Source organism: Grus americana, chromosome 1 (assembly GCF_028858705.1).
Source record: "Grus americana isolate bGruAme1 chromosome 1, bGruAme1.mat, whole genome shotgun sequence".
Lineage (NCBI taxonomy): Eukaryota > Metazoa > Chordata > Aves > Gruiformes > Gruidae > Grus > Grus americana.
In genome coordinates, this window is record NC_072852.1 from 48,987,962 (window position 1) to 49,003,077 (window position 15,116).

At 34.6% G+C, this 15,116-nt stretch overlaps 1 protein-coding gene across 17 annotated transcripts in view; it reads left to right on the forward strand.

Annotated features, from left to right (window-relative positions):
• Positions 1 to 14,760, forward strand: part of TMTC3 (transmembrane O-mannosyltransferase targeting cadherins 3) — a 33,482-nt gene extending 18,722 nt beyond the window's left edge. For all 17 annotated transcript variants that reach the window (XM_054830159.1, XM_054830168.1, XM_054830195.1 and 14 more), the window contains 7 exons: positions 4,110 to 4,258; positions 7,000 to 7,120; positions 7,724 to 7,835; positions 8,562 to 8,665; positions 9,840 to 10,009; positions 10,827 to 11,053; positions 12,555 to 14,760. In XM_054830159.1, the coding sequence (XP_054686134.1) occupies positions 4,110 to 4,258; positions 7,000 to 7,120; positions 7,724 to 7,835; positions 8,562 to 8,665; positions 9,840 to 10,009; positions 10,827 to 11,053; positions 12,555 to 13,375 (1,704 nt within the window). In that variant the 3' untranslated portion in view covers positions 13,376 to 14,760. The remainder of the gene's footprint in view (positions 1 to 4,109; positions 4,259 to 6,999; positions 7,121 to 7,723; positions 7,836 to 8,561; positions 8,666 to 9,839; positions 10,010 to 10,826; positions 11,054 to 12,554) is intronic.
• The last annotated feature ends 356 nt before the right edge of the window (positions 14,761 to 15,116 follow it).

The window sequence follows — 15,116 nt, forward strand, 5'->3', positions numbered from 1 at the left end:
TTCAGTACGATGCTGATTTTTTTTTTTTTTCAGACGTAATATCTAAGTACCTGGAAGCTAATTTCTTAGGAAATGAGAATGCAATATTTTATATTAAAAATTAATTGTTACATACTGTAACATTCAACAACACTGTAGGTCAAACCCCTTTTCTGCCTTCCAGTAAGTCATTAATGTCCTGTTGTAGACTGGATAGTCTGCCAAGGGAGAGGAGGAGAAAACAATTTCTTTCTGATGGCTTCTCAATCTGACTTCCTAGAGAAATAATAGGGGTGCCTTTGAAGAAGGTGAATCCTTATTTATGATGACAATTTACACAGATAATGGCAACGTTCCAGATAGCTATATTGAATTACTAGTTTTAAAAAACTTCTTTCCACACTTGGTTCTCAGTTCTGCCAGTAAAAGCCTGAATTTGTGCTGGTCAAAGTAAACTACTACCCTGGCAGGTATGAATTCTACGTGCTATCCATATGGATGCCACGTGGTATTAGTATAATGGTGGCTTTATTGCAGTTGGTACTGCACTGTTTGATGTTTCACACTAATGAGTCTCACTCTAAAGGAGCAATAAAGAGTTTTGTAAAGAGCTTCTGCCATTACAAATCTCTAGCATGTTTTGGCTCTTCCACTAACTAGCTTAGTGAGACCCTGAGATGTCATGCTGAAGCCTGATCTGAAGGGAAAAGTCTCAAGTTACTTTTGTTTATGAGATCAGAAAATGTACAACTTTAGACCTGCTGCAGAATTAAAGATGTTTATTTGGACTTTGCAAAAAAAAAAAAAAAAAGGAAAGGAGGGATCCAAAATGAAGAAGAGAAGGGAAGTGACAATTACGTCTAAGCGTGTCGTTCTGTATTTGTTGATGTGGATATGGATTTGGTGCTGTACCGCTTGAGCGACAAGACAGAAGAAGGGATTCCTTCTCCCACTTCCTCAAGTGCCAGTGGACATTCCACAGTTCTCCCCAAGTACAGTCTCAGAGGATGAACTCATTACTGGGAGATGCAAAAGTTGAAGGACTCATTATCAGTCAGTTTTCATCTCTTCAGTACCAGTCATCTCCAGGAAAAATAACTCTGGTGAGTGGGTACATTGTATTTCATTTTGTCATCTTTTCATTTTTGCCATAGGTTCTAAAATTGTCTTTTCAAAATAACAGAACTAGGAGAGGACAAAAAAGATAAATTGCCTTTTTTTTTTTTTTTAACCAACTGACAATACTAAACTAACAAAAAATGGGATTGTATATTATAAATTGGAACACATGCTTTGGCAGGTTGATGTCATTATGCTGTTTGAAGTAATCAGTTATTTTTACATTAGTAAAGGACATGCTCTGGAAACAATGTATGAGCAGTTAAATTCTCTTATATTTTCTGCTTACTTTAGCCGTGTCACTAGACTGTCAGACTAAGTGACCTTTGTAAATAGGTTACGCTCTACATATTGAAAATGTTGAGTACTGAGAATAATACTGATCTAGAATTACTTTGGTGGCTTTTCAGTATGTTTCAGAATCAAGCAGTGATCGTGGCCCTTGTTTATTTCTTCATGAAATTTCTTGGATATAGATATTCCTTTGTTGGCTGGCGAAATTTAATAAAAGCTTTTTAGTATCTTTTGATATTTGCTAAGTGTCCCAAATAAAGGTGCTTTACCTGTCTTCTGATAAGACCACGCTCCATGCTACTCAGCTGCAAACTTTGGTGTCTTGTTACTGTGCAAATGTCAGGAACAGGCAGGTATCCTTAGGCTTCTTGGAGCAAGTTTTTTAACACAAAATTTTAAGTGTTATGCCAAGACATCAGCACTTCTAAATTTAGCGATATTTACTTCTCTACTATTTATGCTTACACCTCACTCAGGCTTTGAAATGTTGCCTTGTGAACTTTTGACTGGTTACGTACCAGTTCAGATACTCTTCATAGCTTATGGTCATATTTTAGAGTTCTGTCATATGGTTTTTTTTCTTCGTACATATTTTATTAATTTCTGTCTCCCTTTTTTTTTTTTGTTTTCTCAGTTGTCTTGACCAGGATATTTTTTGAACAAAGCCTCTGCATCTGCTGAAAGACTATGATAAAAAGAAAGCATAAACGAACAGAAGAGAATGCATTTTTACCTGCAGTAGGGCTTTGAGTCTATTGCCCAAGAAATTGTACTTGAAGGACAGTGTACTAAGGAGAGGCAAAAGGATCTAAAGAGAAGTTCGGCACAACATTGTGTAATGTTTGTCATCAGAGGACTTGCACAGAGCAGAACATGCAAAAACCTTTTTATTAGATGCCTAGATCATAAGTGCTCAGTGGAGACCAAACACTTTCTGTATCAGCTGCAGAATCCTTTCCATTCAAACTCATTGGAAAGAATTGGCTTTCACTATACATACGTTGACTTCATGGGGCTGTGGGGCCGATGTCCTTACTATAGTAAAAACAAAACAACCTACATTTTTAAGCGATGATATAAACCAATAACTTCTTAAGATTTTAAGAGGTGACTTCAAATCAGTTTATCAGAAGATTTCATAAAATAAGTTAATTCATTTAAGCCTATGTACAAGCCTTACATAGATTATAAAGCTAAGTACGGTTTATTCACAGTCCAGTAAAAACATTTACAAAACAGCACATTGTTTCTAAAGCACACTTTGAACATGCTTTTGTACATTTGCTTTTGTACTCACAAATGCGTTTGGCTGCTCGGAATAGAATGAAATAGAGAATGATACCTTCACTTCCCATAATCCACCCCTAAAAGTGTGAAGGCATTTACTATAACTAAATTAAAAACTGATACAGAGGACTGACTTGCAGATAGCATAATGAATCCTGCATTTTAATAGAGATCTGTGTTGAGGCTTTTACAGATTGGTAGGTGTTCTACAAGGAGCATGTACTATAAAAATGTAAAGGAGAAAGGGAGAGGAATGTGAAATGGCATTAAATTTTGTCCCTAGGTAATCAACATATTCTCTATATTGTGCTTGTGATTTCTTCAAGGCTCAATTATGTATTGATTTTTGTGTAGCTTAATGAATTGCTGTGGATCAGCTGAGCTGTGTTAGTGATCCATGTGCATATTCTTGCTCCCTTGAAATATGAGCTAAAACCTTACTTGAAGTTTTAAATCAGCGTAGCATTTTTATATATGAAATCTGAGACTGACTTTTAGACTGGGTGTGTTAATTATTTTAGTGTGGAAGAGGCAGTTATGCTTAAATATAGACAGAAGGTGACAGCCAGTTGTATTGAAAATTTCTAGAAAATTTCTCTTTCTTTCTTCAAAGAAATATTCCATTTCTGTAGGGATTTTGGGTTTTGTAACCTGGAGGCCAGATATTTTGAAATAATTATTTAAGTCTTTTCTGGTACCAGAGATTGTAAAGCTGCTACTTAACTATCACCTGGGAACTTAGAGCAAATGGTCATGTCCCCTTCCTTTGCAGCAGATGGATTTCTCTTTCTTTTAATAAACACACCTGTTGTTAAGATGCTTGTCATCAACGTAAGAGCCGCAATTATGTGGTTCATTGTCATTTTAGATATTTCAGGGTCCCCTTAGTGTATTATCTAAACACTGATGTTTATTCAGTGGCTGATTCTGATTTTTGTTATTCGCATTTTTTACAGAAACTAAAAATGGACTTCACTGTATTGTAAAAGTAACTCCTCTATGCATCATATAAGCTAGTATAAATTTTTAATTGTTATAAAAAAATAACGTGCAAGGTTCTCAGACTGTCATGTTTTTGTATGTGGAACGCTTATTAAAACATTGTTTTGAATTTGAGCTTTCAATCCTAGTGTTTTGTCATACAGCTGCTGTTTTCTGTAGTATAGAAAAGCAAATACATTTATAGGCCTCTAAGTAAGGAATAAGGTCATTCGCAGGTTAAAACTTGCCATGTTCAGAGTGGTCTGAATGTAAAACAGATCTTAATGTTTTAAAGAAATCCCAAAAACAAAAAAAAAACCCTCAAAGATCTACTATGTATGTTTGTTTTTCTGGGATTTTTTTTTTTGTGTGATTTTGTAATTTGTTTCTTGGGTACAGTTTGTCACTGCCTAATCTTCATTACTAATTCATTTGCACTTCCTTTCTAGGCACTCTGCTTAATAGTGCTACCATTCATTCCTGCATCAAACCTCTTTTTTCCTGTTGGATTTGTCGTAGCAGAACGAGTGTTGTATGTTCCTAGCATGGGATTCTGCATTTTAGTAGCACATGGGTGGAAGAAATTATCAAATAAAAGGTAAGGTAGTGTAAGTGGTACCTATAACTGGTTTAACTTACCTCTCTCAATTTCTTAAAAGATAACCATATTTATAACTGCAAGCTTTCCCAGTAGAGCTTTTACTAGTATGAAGACAGGCTGAGAGAGTTGGGGTTGTTCAGCCTGGAGAAGAGAAGGCTCTGGGGAGACCTTAGAGCAGCCTTCCAGTACCTGAAGGGGGGGGCCTACAGGAAAGCTGGAGAGAGACTGTTTACAAGGGCATGTACTGACGGGGCGATGGCTAACGGATTTAAACTGCAGGAGGGTAGACTTAGATTAGATATGAGAAAGAAATTCTTCACTGTGAGGGTGGTGAGGCACTGGAACAGGTTGCCCAGAAAAGCTGTGGATGCCCCCCCCCCAGAAGTGTTCAAGGCCAGGTTGGATGGGCCTTTGGGCAACGTGGTCTAGTGGAGGGTGTCCCTGCCCATGGCAGGGGGGTTGGAACTAGATGATCTTTGAGGTCCCTTCCAACCCAAACCATTCTATGGATCTATGAATTTAATACGTTATAGCTCTTAATCTGTTTCAAGTTTTTAATGAACACAGAGCAATGACCAAGAAACAATTTGGCAGTCATGTGGACAAATGACAAGAAGAAAGTTATTAGGAGACCAGTGGGTTATTCTGAGGATATTATAATGTTTCTTTAAAATATATACACACACATATGCATGTATACACGTATATATATTATATATATTTATAAGCATACATACATATATATATAAAAACCCTCTGACTGCACCAAACATTTTTAGAATGTGATGTAACTTACGTTGTACATTGCTACAAAATAGACTTTACCTATTAGCCTTAGTAGTATAACCCGTCTCTTTTATGTAAAGAAACATAAATATTTTCTCTTTAAATCCTAGGTATTTTTACAGATTAGGCAAAAAAGTTTCTTGGCCAGATTTGATTTGTACTTATTCAGAGGTGATTACTGTCTGAAGTTTATATAATGCATGTATATCAGTCTGCAGCATATTAAAATATCTTTTACTGATTAAATTTTCAGACGTTCCATGCTAGGAATGGGCATCAGAGCCATTCAGTATTTGTTAAACTAAAGAATTTTTTTTTATAACAATTTCTCCTTAGGAAATTCTGCTCTAAAAGCATGTTTTGCACACACTTTTCTTTTTTTCCTGTTATCTTCTACATTGATCTGCACATACCTCCGTGTGACCTGGATGCTTTACCCTTGTTACCCCAGTGGCATCCTAATGCTAGTTCAGACAAATGGAAAGGCAGCAATTCCCAGTCTGTGTTGTCTGCTATCATTAGAGGTGAGGCCTTGCAGTATAACTTAACTAATGCTGCCAAAGCTGACAGCACTGGATAATGAGAAATTAGTGATACCTTGTGGGAGTGAGCAGAAAGTATTATCATAAATCCTACTACAAGGCAGTAAAAAAAGTAATGTGAAAGAAAGCAAGGAACCAGGAGAGGATGGCTGGGGAGGAAAAATTGGGCAGCAGTGTCATTTACTACAAAAATATTGGAATCAGCACTCTAAAAAGTCTTAGAGTGAAGGCTCCTAGCTTTAGAAATATGTGGAAAAAATCCCAACTTTTTTATAAGACTGGTGGGGATATAGATTACTATATGTGCCAGTTCTCACTGGTCGCTTTGCTAATGTTTTAGAATTTCTCTGTTAATTCTGCTGTTCTACTTTTTATTTTTTAATATTTTTTAAACCCAAGCACAGTAGTCTTAAGTCTGCACTGCATTTCGTATGTCTTAAAAATGGAGGGGGGGGAACCTTTCAGTTTTTAGCAAACCCTGGTGAAGTATGTAGCAGTGTGAACAGCTGTTGTGTAAATCAAGTATAAGAAATAGCTGGCAATGGTGAGCAGTCTGCTCAAGAAGGAGATATTTAAAAAGAAAATGATATTCATAATTGGAGGAAGGCTACTGGATATTTAACGTGTTTTTTCATAATTCAGTTAGAATTCAGAAACCAAATGCATATTAAAGCATATTGTTTGTATCTGTTGTGGTTAAAAGTCAGTCATGTTTAAACTCCAGAAAAATAAACTGCATGAAATTTAGATGATGATTATTCCTGACAAGCTTGTCACAGAGAGTGACTTCTGCCCCAATTTGCAGCTTTAAAAATAAAATTGCTACAAAGACACTAAACCTTTCTTCTATTTAGATATTAGAGGCACCACTATTTTAGGTGCTTGTGGCAGATTGGGTAGTCTCTACAGCAGACCTCTCTATTAAGATGTGTTTTACAGTGTGGGAAAGATTGGTGATATGCAGTAAAGAATTTGTGTGGAATTGTGGAAAGGACGGGATGATATGTTAGTTGCTTTTTTAATTTTTTAACATTTTGTACAGTGTTTTGAAGAACTTCACTGTGTGACATTGTGATCATGTTCATGGCCTTAAATTACAGATAAGCTTTAATAGAAGTATAATTTCTTATTTTTTTTTTGTTTACATTATGTGGACTGCCTTTGTTCTTAAGTAAATTACACAGTGATAACAAAATATCAGGTAAATAACAAAATTAACTTGAAACTGGACATTATTTTCTTTCAAATTTTGGAGTATGCCATTTGGTGATGAGGCAAATAATTGGAATATACCGTTTACAAATATAGTCCTCAGCTTATTTGCCTCCTAGCATATGAGATAGTTGTTCTAGTATAAATTAGAATTGATTGTGTGCTTATAACAAATCTTTGTTTGTTTTTTTTTAATAGTGTGCTAAGAAAAATTTCTTGGGTTTGTTTGGCTGTGGTACTATTCACTCATGCCTTAAAAACACTGCACAGAAACTGGGATTGGGAGTCAGAGTACACATTGTTTATGTCAGCTTTAAAGGTACTGTATTCTGTTTGAAAAGGATGATGGAAAGTTTGTATTGCTGTTCTTAAAAAGCTGCAGTAGAGCATGATAAAAATGGAGAGAAATGATGCTTGTTTTGCCACTTTGATTTCTACATTGACAGTATTAACATCTAATTAGTTGCTTTTGGGAGTGCTTTAAAAGCAGTATGATGCACACATGGGAATTCATGTGCAAGAAATAGATGATAATTTTTTCTTGTGTTAAAGCAGTCGAATGTATTCTCTATCTGGATGAAAGCACAATATGTTTCAGTACAAAAACTCCACAAAAAGTTTGCATAGAATAATTTCTTCAATGTGCATATGGCACGATAGGATAGTTTGTACAACATCCTATAACAATTATAATGAATTTTAAAACATTTAGTATTTCTAGGAGCAAATAACTAAAATGGATGTCGAGCAACAAGTTCAGTGTAATAGTGTATGTAGTGTTTTGTTATTTTTTACATATAGCAGCTCGATGAAATCTGTCATTTGCTGTTCATTTTTACGTCTCTAAGACATAGTTAAAAGAAAATCAGTTGTTGTGTAATTTCAGCTTAATATGCATTGGTACCTTTTTTTCTGTTTTTAGGTAAATAAGAACAATGCAAAACTATGGAACAATGTGGGGCATGCGTTAGAAAATGAAAAGAATTTTGAAAGAGCTCTGCAATTCTTTATACAAGCCACACAAGTGCAACCAGGTAAAAGCTTTGAGTAGTTCCCATTGAATGGTGTCTCTGCACTGCTAGTATTTCAGGATACTTAGCTTGCTTAACAAAATCTTCTCAATGATCTGTTTTCCTCCAACTGAACATCAAACAATGTCATATACTAAGTTAGTTGATCCATAGTTTTTTAGAAATAAACTCAAAAAAAGTCCTCCAGAAAAGCTTCTATCTATAAAAAGATGCAGACTTTCCATTTAAAACTATTATCTGGATGACATTCTTTCTGAATTAACTTATACTGTAATTTCTTATGAAACATAATTATTATTTAACCATTTAAAACTGAGATATATTAAAAAAATTAAAAATCCAGATAGTATCCAAGCGCACATTTACTCTATTTTACATATTGTTGCAAAAGAAGTTCTAGGTAGTACTGGAGGACCTTTCCTTTTTCCTTTTAGAAGCCCAATAAATAACCTTCAATTTATGTGCCTCTACTATAGCAAGAGATTAAAGATAGATATGTGGAAGTATGACCTCAAATTTTTTACCATTTCCCAAGTAACTTTATAATCCATCTTTGGTTTGTGGTTAAATTATTAGCTTCATAATTAAGATAAAAAATAGAATTGCTCTTGTTGTTGTTGGCCTTTATGCAGTACCTGTATTTCACGCTACTCTGAAGGCATAGGTATTTATTTTCATGATACTGAGTGCATGGAAGTATTTGAAATATCATTCTTTTTTTTTATTAAGATGATATTGGTGCCCACATGAATGTAGGAAGAACTTACAAAAACCTGAACAAAACTAAAGAAGCTGAAGAATCATATATGATTGCTAAATCATTGATGCCACAGGTAATTAGTAACTTTATTTTACCTACCACCACATGAGGGAACTCTATCAGACCTATATTCATGATAGGTTTTTTTTGTATTTTTCCTGAAACTCTGTGTTGCTGTATACTTTAAAGTTGTTAGGTATTTTTTAAAACCTACCTATTAAAAGAGTAGGTGGTATACAATCGTGGTTGTTAAAAAAATGCTAACTTGGAACTTCTTTGTTAAAACTATTTTAAGTTACATTTTATACTGCCGTGGGGTTTTTTTTCTGAAATTGAGGATATAAAAGAAAGCAGCAGTTAAATGTACGCCTACAGTTTCTAGTCACAGTGGGTTTATTTTCAATTACAGCTAATACAGTGATGATGACTGAGTTTCTGAGGCCTCAAGAGAAAGCTTAAATGTAGCATTGGAGGTGGGAGAAGGTAGCTGCAGCAGCAACAAAAAAAATCCTTGCCTGAACATACTTATGAAAATATGTGCTTTGTTACCTTTACTATTTGTTAAGTTATATTTATACCTAGCAAATATTACTTATTGTAGCTCTTTAGGAGAAAGAGAGGAATATTTTGGAGAACGTATGAAGGTAACAAAAGCTGAGGTTAAAACGAGACTGACAACAAAAGTCAGCAGTCCCTTGAGTAGAAGTATGGCATTAAAATGTTTGTATTGTGAAACAGTATGAAGATTCTAGATGGATAAAGTATAAGCAGTGCAACAGTTGCAATGTCATAGCATTTTTATCTTTAATGACTACTTTTCATCTGCTATATCAGTGGCTGGTAAAATATTGTTTACACTTCTCTTAGGCTGGAGGGTTAACAAAAGGAGTGAAAATGTCTGATAGAACATCAGTTTAAGCTTTAAGAAATATTCTTTGTCTGAATGAGGAGAGTTTTGCAAGGTCTGGTTGCTTTCTAATGGCTGTCTGCATGAGCCCAATTAGGTAGTACCAGAGCTTAGTTAACTGACTTCTTAAATAAGATATAAAAGTCATCTATGTCTTTACAGAATTAAAGAAGAAAATAATATTCTGTTTATAGTTTTGTATGATTTTCTGGGAAAGAAGAATTGGTATTTTTAGGGGTAAAACCCTAAAACAAATGTAGCAGAGTGAAGAGGAGATCTATACTGATTGTCTTTCATATTTTTACTCATATGTGTTTGATACGTATATTCTTTTTGACAGATTATTCCAGGTAAAAAGTATGCAGCAAGAGTTGCGCCTAACCATCTGAATGTTTATATCAATCTTGCAAACTTAATTCGAGCAAATGAATCTCGCCTTGAAGAAGCAGATCAATTATATCGACAAGCAATTAGTATGAGACCAGATTTCAAGCAGGCTTACATCAGCAGGTATCTTTTCTAATTTTAGATACATATTCTTGAATAAACATTTATGTATTTACAGTGCGATGAACAGTATTTAGTTCATACAGTTGAATTAGCTGCTGGAATGGATTCATTTCCAAATGAGAAGATGAAGATTTGGGGCAGTAATCAATTATTCATTACAAGCCTCTGTTCTTTTAAATTCCTGCTTCAAGTGATGTGTTTCCACAGAGGCTGTGTATTCAAACATTGTATAGCAAGATGCTTCCATTAGATTTCTTTATGAATCTCAAACTGAAATTTCTAATCTCCTAGTTTAGTTTTGAACTAAAAAGCTTTTGGTTAGTCTGAATCATGGAGCTTTCTTTATCCTTCTTTGTTAAAGGTGGTCCAGAAAATGCTAGACTTAACAAAAAAGCACATAAATGTCAGCTAAGTAGGTAAAAGTAATGTGGCTGTGGGTATTGAGGCTTCTGTTCGCCATTTTGTTAAGTTGTGATTCCCATTGGGGCTTAGGGAGGTGCAAAGATGCCTAAACTGTAGTTGTTGCAGTGCAATTACACAGCCCATATCAGAAATCCGTGATCACTTCTTTTTTTGTTTTTGTCCTGCATATGCATTTGTTGTATACAGACTTTTGATAGCTGAAAGCTTTGGGAATGGTATGTAAAGAAGGTCCTGTATTGTTTGTGCTTAAAACAAACGAATGAACAAAAAAAAGGTAAAACGCTGTTATCTCATCTTTACTGTCTATAGGAAGGCAAACTTTTTAAAAAAACCTGTCAATTATTTTCATATTAATATGAATAAAAGTTGAATGTTAAATCTGATTTTTCTACAGGGGAGAATTACTTTTAAAAATGAACAAACCTCTGAAAGCTAAGGAAGCTTATCTTAGAGCTCTGGAACTAGACAGAACCAATGCAGACCTGTGGTACAACTTGGCAATTGTTTACATTGAACTGAAAGATCCATCAGAAGCACTGAAGAATTTCAACCGAGCACTAGAACTCAACCCAATGCATAAACTAGCATTATTCAACTCAGCACTGCTAATGCAGGAATCTGGTATGTTAGTTGTCCCTTATAAATATTGTGTATTTGCATTTATAGGATCCTTACTGTTTAATTTTTTTATTGAACTTTTATTTTCGGAAAGCAGAAGTTCGTAGCATTAGAAAGAAGAAACTGTTTATTGTAATAGTCACCTTTAACTTATTGGTCATGTATGGAATTTGTGCAAAGTGTACATGTACCTTAGCTGATCACCATCTTTAATATAAGTGCTGTTTTACAAAACAACATTCTATATAAAGAATAGTGTTACACAAGCATCTTCAAAATTGTGCCTATATAATATTGAAAAATCATATTTAGTAAAATATGTGTAGTAACTGTTTTACATTTACATTGATTGATTTAATTTTTCATTGACTAAAAATATAGCTGACTTTTGTGGGCTTTAAATATAGCCCTAGGAAATGTTAATGTTTTCATAGGTTCCTCTGTAATAGTGCTAATTAGGATGAATTAAATCGGATTTTCATGACTTTTTTTTTATATGTATAGCTTTCTAGCTGTATGGGTAAGTGTAAGCCTTTTTGTGAATTCAGGCTGTTGCAGAGTATTTGGCAAGTACCTAGTAAGGTTTGTTTCCCTTTTGTTGGGATGGTTAACTACTCCTAAGAAAGAGAGAATACGGAGTTGATTGGAGCTGATGCAAATGGGTTTTCTCCATCTCTTCTCACATTGTAAGTTAGGTAGTACAAGAAATGCCTTGTTTCTTGTCTGTAGAAGCACAAGGGACTTCAAACAAGCAGAAGTATTAGCTATCTAGTATTCAGTTATTCCTGCTGGAAGGTGCAGTGCTGTTTCAGGAGGTGAAAGAAGGCAATTAAAATAAGCTCCCTGCTCGCCCATCCTTCAATAAGTCTGTGCCTGGAATTCCTTACTAAAATATGTTCACTGGCCTATTCAAAAAAATAGCACAGACTACAAGCTAGTCTAGCTAATCCTAGTATTATCAGATAAGATTATTTTAGTGTATCTTTTTCAAACTTCCATGCAAATTAAAATATGGGAGTTAGATTTTATTGTTTTGTGTCAGAAGATAGTTTAGCCTGGCTACATCTGAAGTCACCCTATGTGATCTCTGACTTTAAACTCTTTGAATCTATCTTTAACAAAATGGCATCTTCCACTCCAAGTTTCCCTCTGTAAGAGCTGGTTTGTCAGAACTGATGTTTTCTCTGCATTCCATCTGCTCAACCGTACATGAAAATAACTTCTCTTAAACTTGTAGAGGCACCTTTTGTATCTGTTATACCAAACCTAAATATAATTCAACAGATAATAGAATAACGATGCTGACTTTGGCTACAAGTCAACTGTAAGTAGTTTCATTCTGTAAAGAAGGTAGATGTCTCTTACTGTTACATAGCAATGATAAAAAGTAGCATTTTAAACCATTTCCCTTTTACAATTGTGTTTAATTTGTATAAAAATTAGCATTTTAGAGGCCTGGTCTAAAAATCTGTCAGAGTAAATCTAGAATTTTTCTGTCATTTAGGTGATGCTCGGCTTAGACCTGAAGCTAAACAAAGACTATTACATTATGTGAAAGAGGAACCACAGGATGCAAATGGATACTTCAATTTGGGTATGCTGGCAATGGATGACAAAAAAGATATGGAAGCAGAGGCATGGATGAAGAAAGCTATAAGCTTACAGCCAAACTTCCGAAGTGCTTTGTTCAATTTGGCGCTGCTTTATTCCCAGACAGCAAAAGAATTGATGGCTTTGCCTGTCCTGGAAGACCTACTGAGATACTACCCTGATCATACCAAAGGTCTGATTTTGAAAGGAGATATCCTTATGAACCAAAAGAAGGATATTGTTGGAGCAAAAATGTGTTTTGAAAAAATTTTGGAACTGGATCCCAACAACGTACAAGGAAAACATAATCTTTGTGTGGTTTACTTTGAAGAACGAGACTTAGTAAAAGCGGAAAAATGTTTGGTTGAAACACTAGCACTGGCACCTCATGAAGAGTATATTCAGCGTCATTTAAACATAGTCAGAAGTAAAATTGCATCACTTAGTGCTACGGAACAGTCATCGCTTCCAGCAGATGGGACTGCAACTGTAGCTGCAGAAGAAAAAAAAAATTCATTTCAAAATTTGAAAGGAGTAAAAAATGAGCAGAAACCCACCCGAACAACAGTTGATAACAATAAAGGGCACTCAAAAAATAAGAAACAAACAGAGAAAAACAATATGGACAAAGAGACTCCCAAAAAATCTACAAAAGAAATCAAAGACATTGAGAAAAAGAGAGTTGCTGCTTTGAAAAGACTAGAAGAGATTGAACGTATATTAAATGGTGAATAGTCTTTATTATGCCACAGTAGAATAAGAGGAGAATACTATTTTTAAATGTTTAATATGTGATCCAACTGGAAAGTGGTTTCAGTAATTTGAAAATAGAAATAATGTTGACTGCATATCACTTAGCAAGCAGCAAAAGGCATTACAATGCTTTATGTGAGAAAACTGCAACTTTTAAATATGATGTGGGAGACGGGGTGGGAATCAAAGGAAAAAAGGTTGAGAATAATCTTAAATGCAGAATCCTAATAGTGAGAAAATAGCACTCATGTAAATCATTGGTAGTCAGGGATATTCAATAATGCTACTTTCAAAGAATCAGTATAAGAACTGAGTGGAGAATTAATGGGATAAGCCAGACACTGCTGCTTTCCCCCATATAAATCTGTTTGTATTAACATTGTCTGCATTTCAGTTTACACATCATCAGTTTACATCTTTCTAGACCTCTGCTATACATGAAAAAGAGTTTTTCTTTGCATTATTTGTTTCCAGAACTTAACAAAAAATCATCAAAATGCTACTGGTTGTAGTATAGGAGGATGCAACAACACACTAAATTTTTCAGTTACATTCTAAATATGGAATGATATAATAACCTTTTAATTGTTCTTTACTTACAACGCTAATGATTTTTACTGTTTTATCTGATAGAAATCTTACGGTGCTCTTAAGATCTTCACACTATGCTTTTACTTTTAAAGGAAATGTGAGGTTTTTCTTCAACTGTCAATCATCTAGTTGTTTTTTAAAAATATATAGAAAAGGGTGGTTTTCTCACTTTTCCCCCAGTTCATTGAATGCTGATAAATGCACTTTTGGTACAGTAACCAGTATGCTATGCAGTAGTCCTTGTTGACTTTGTATCGATGGCTGTGGATTGACTCCTTGGTGTAGTAAATTCTTCCTTGTTTATAGCAAACTGGCTTTACTATTTCTGTCATTGGAACAGTATTTCTGTTCTCCTTTTTACAACACTAATACAAGCAATGATTACTGAAGGCAGTGTGATAATAATTAAGCCACTGAATTTAGCAATGTTTAGCACAAGGAAGTGTAGATAGTGTCCTTCCAAATACTAAGTTCTGTTGTTTTGATACTTTGTCTTGGGGGTGTGTTTTTTATTAAATATTTATTTTGACTACTAAAATATTCCCACTTACATTTTTCCACTAATGCATCATTTTAACTTCTTACATGAAATGAAAATCTTTGCAATTTCAGTGTTGCTTTTATCCTTGTGCAATGCATATATTTTTGTTTAAATACTCTACAGATTACCTAAACCAAATGTTTTCCATAATTATGAGGAAAAAAAAGAAGTGTAAGAGCTGAGTTCAGTGATAATTTAATTAATCATTAAATGTTACTCTTCATGTTTTGTCTTATTTCATGATGTAGAAGGAAGTATTCCTTAGCAACTCTACTATTTAAACTTAATCCTTTCCGTAACTGCTCAAATTTCTGCCCCGGGTGGTAATCCAGCTGTTAGATGTAATATTTATCTCTATGGGAGGGATCTTAAATTGTTGAAGGCCTTGCACAGAACTTTTCTTTTTTATATGTCATCCGTAATGTTACTACAACAATTGCTTGCATGGTAATAACTAGGAGGGAAAAAAGTGGGCTTTAAAAACATGATTTAAAAGCTGTAGACAGGAACAGGTATGTGGTGTGCAGCTGTTCTTCATACAAAAGTTTTAAGTGTTGCTTGTAGTGAAGTGCTCCCAGGAATCTATTGACC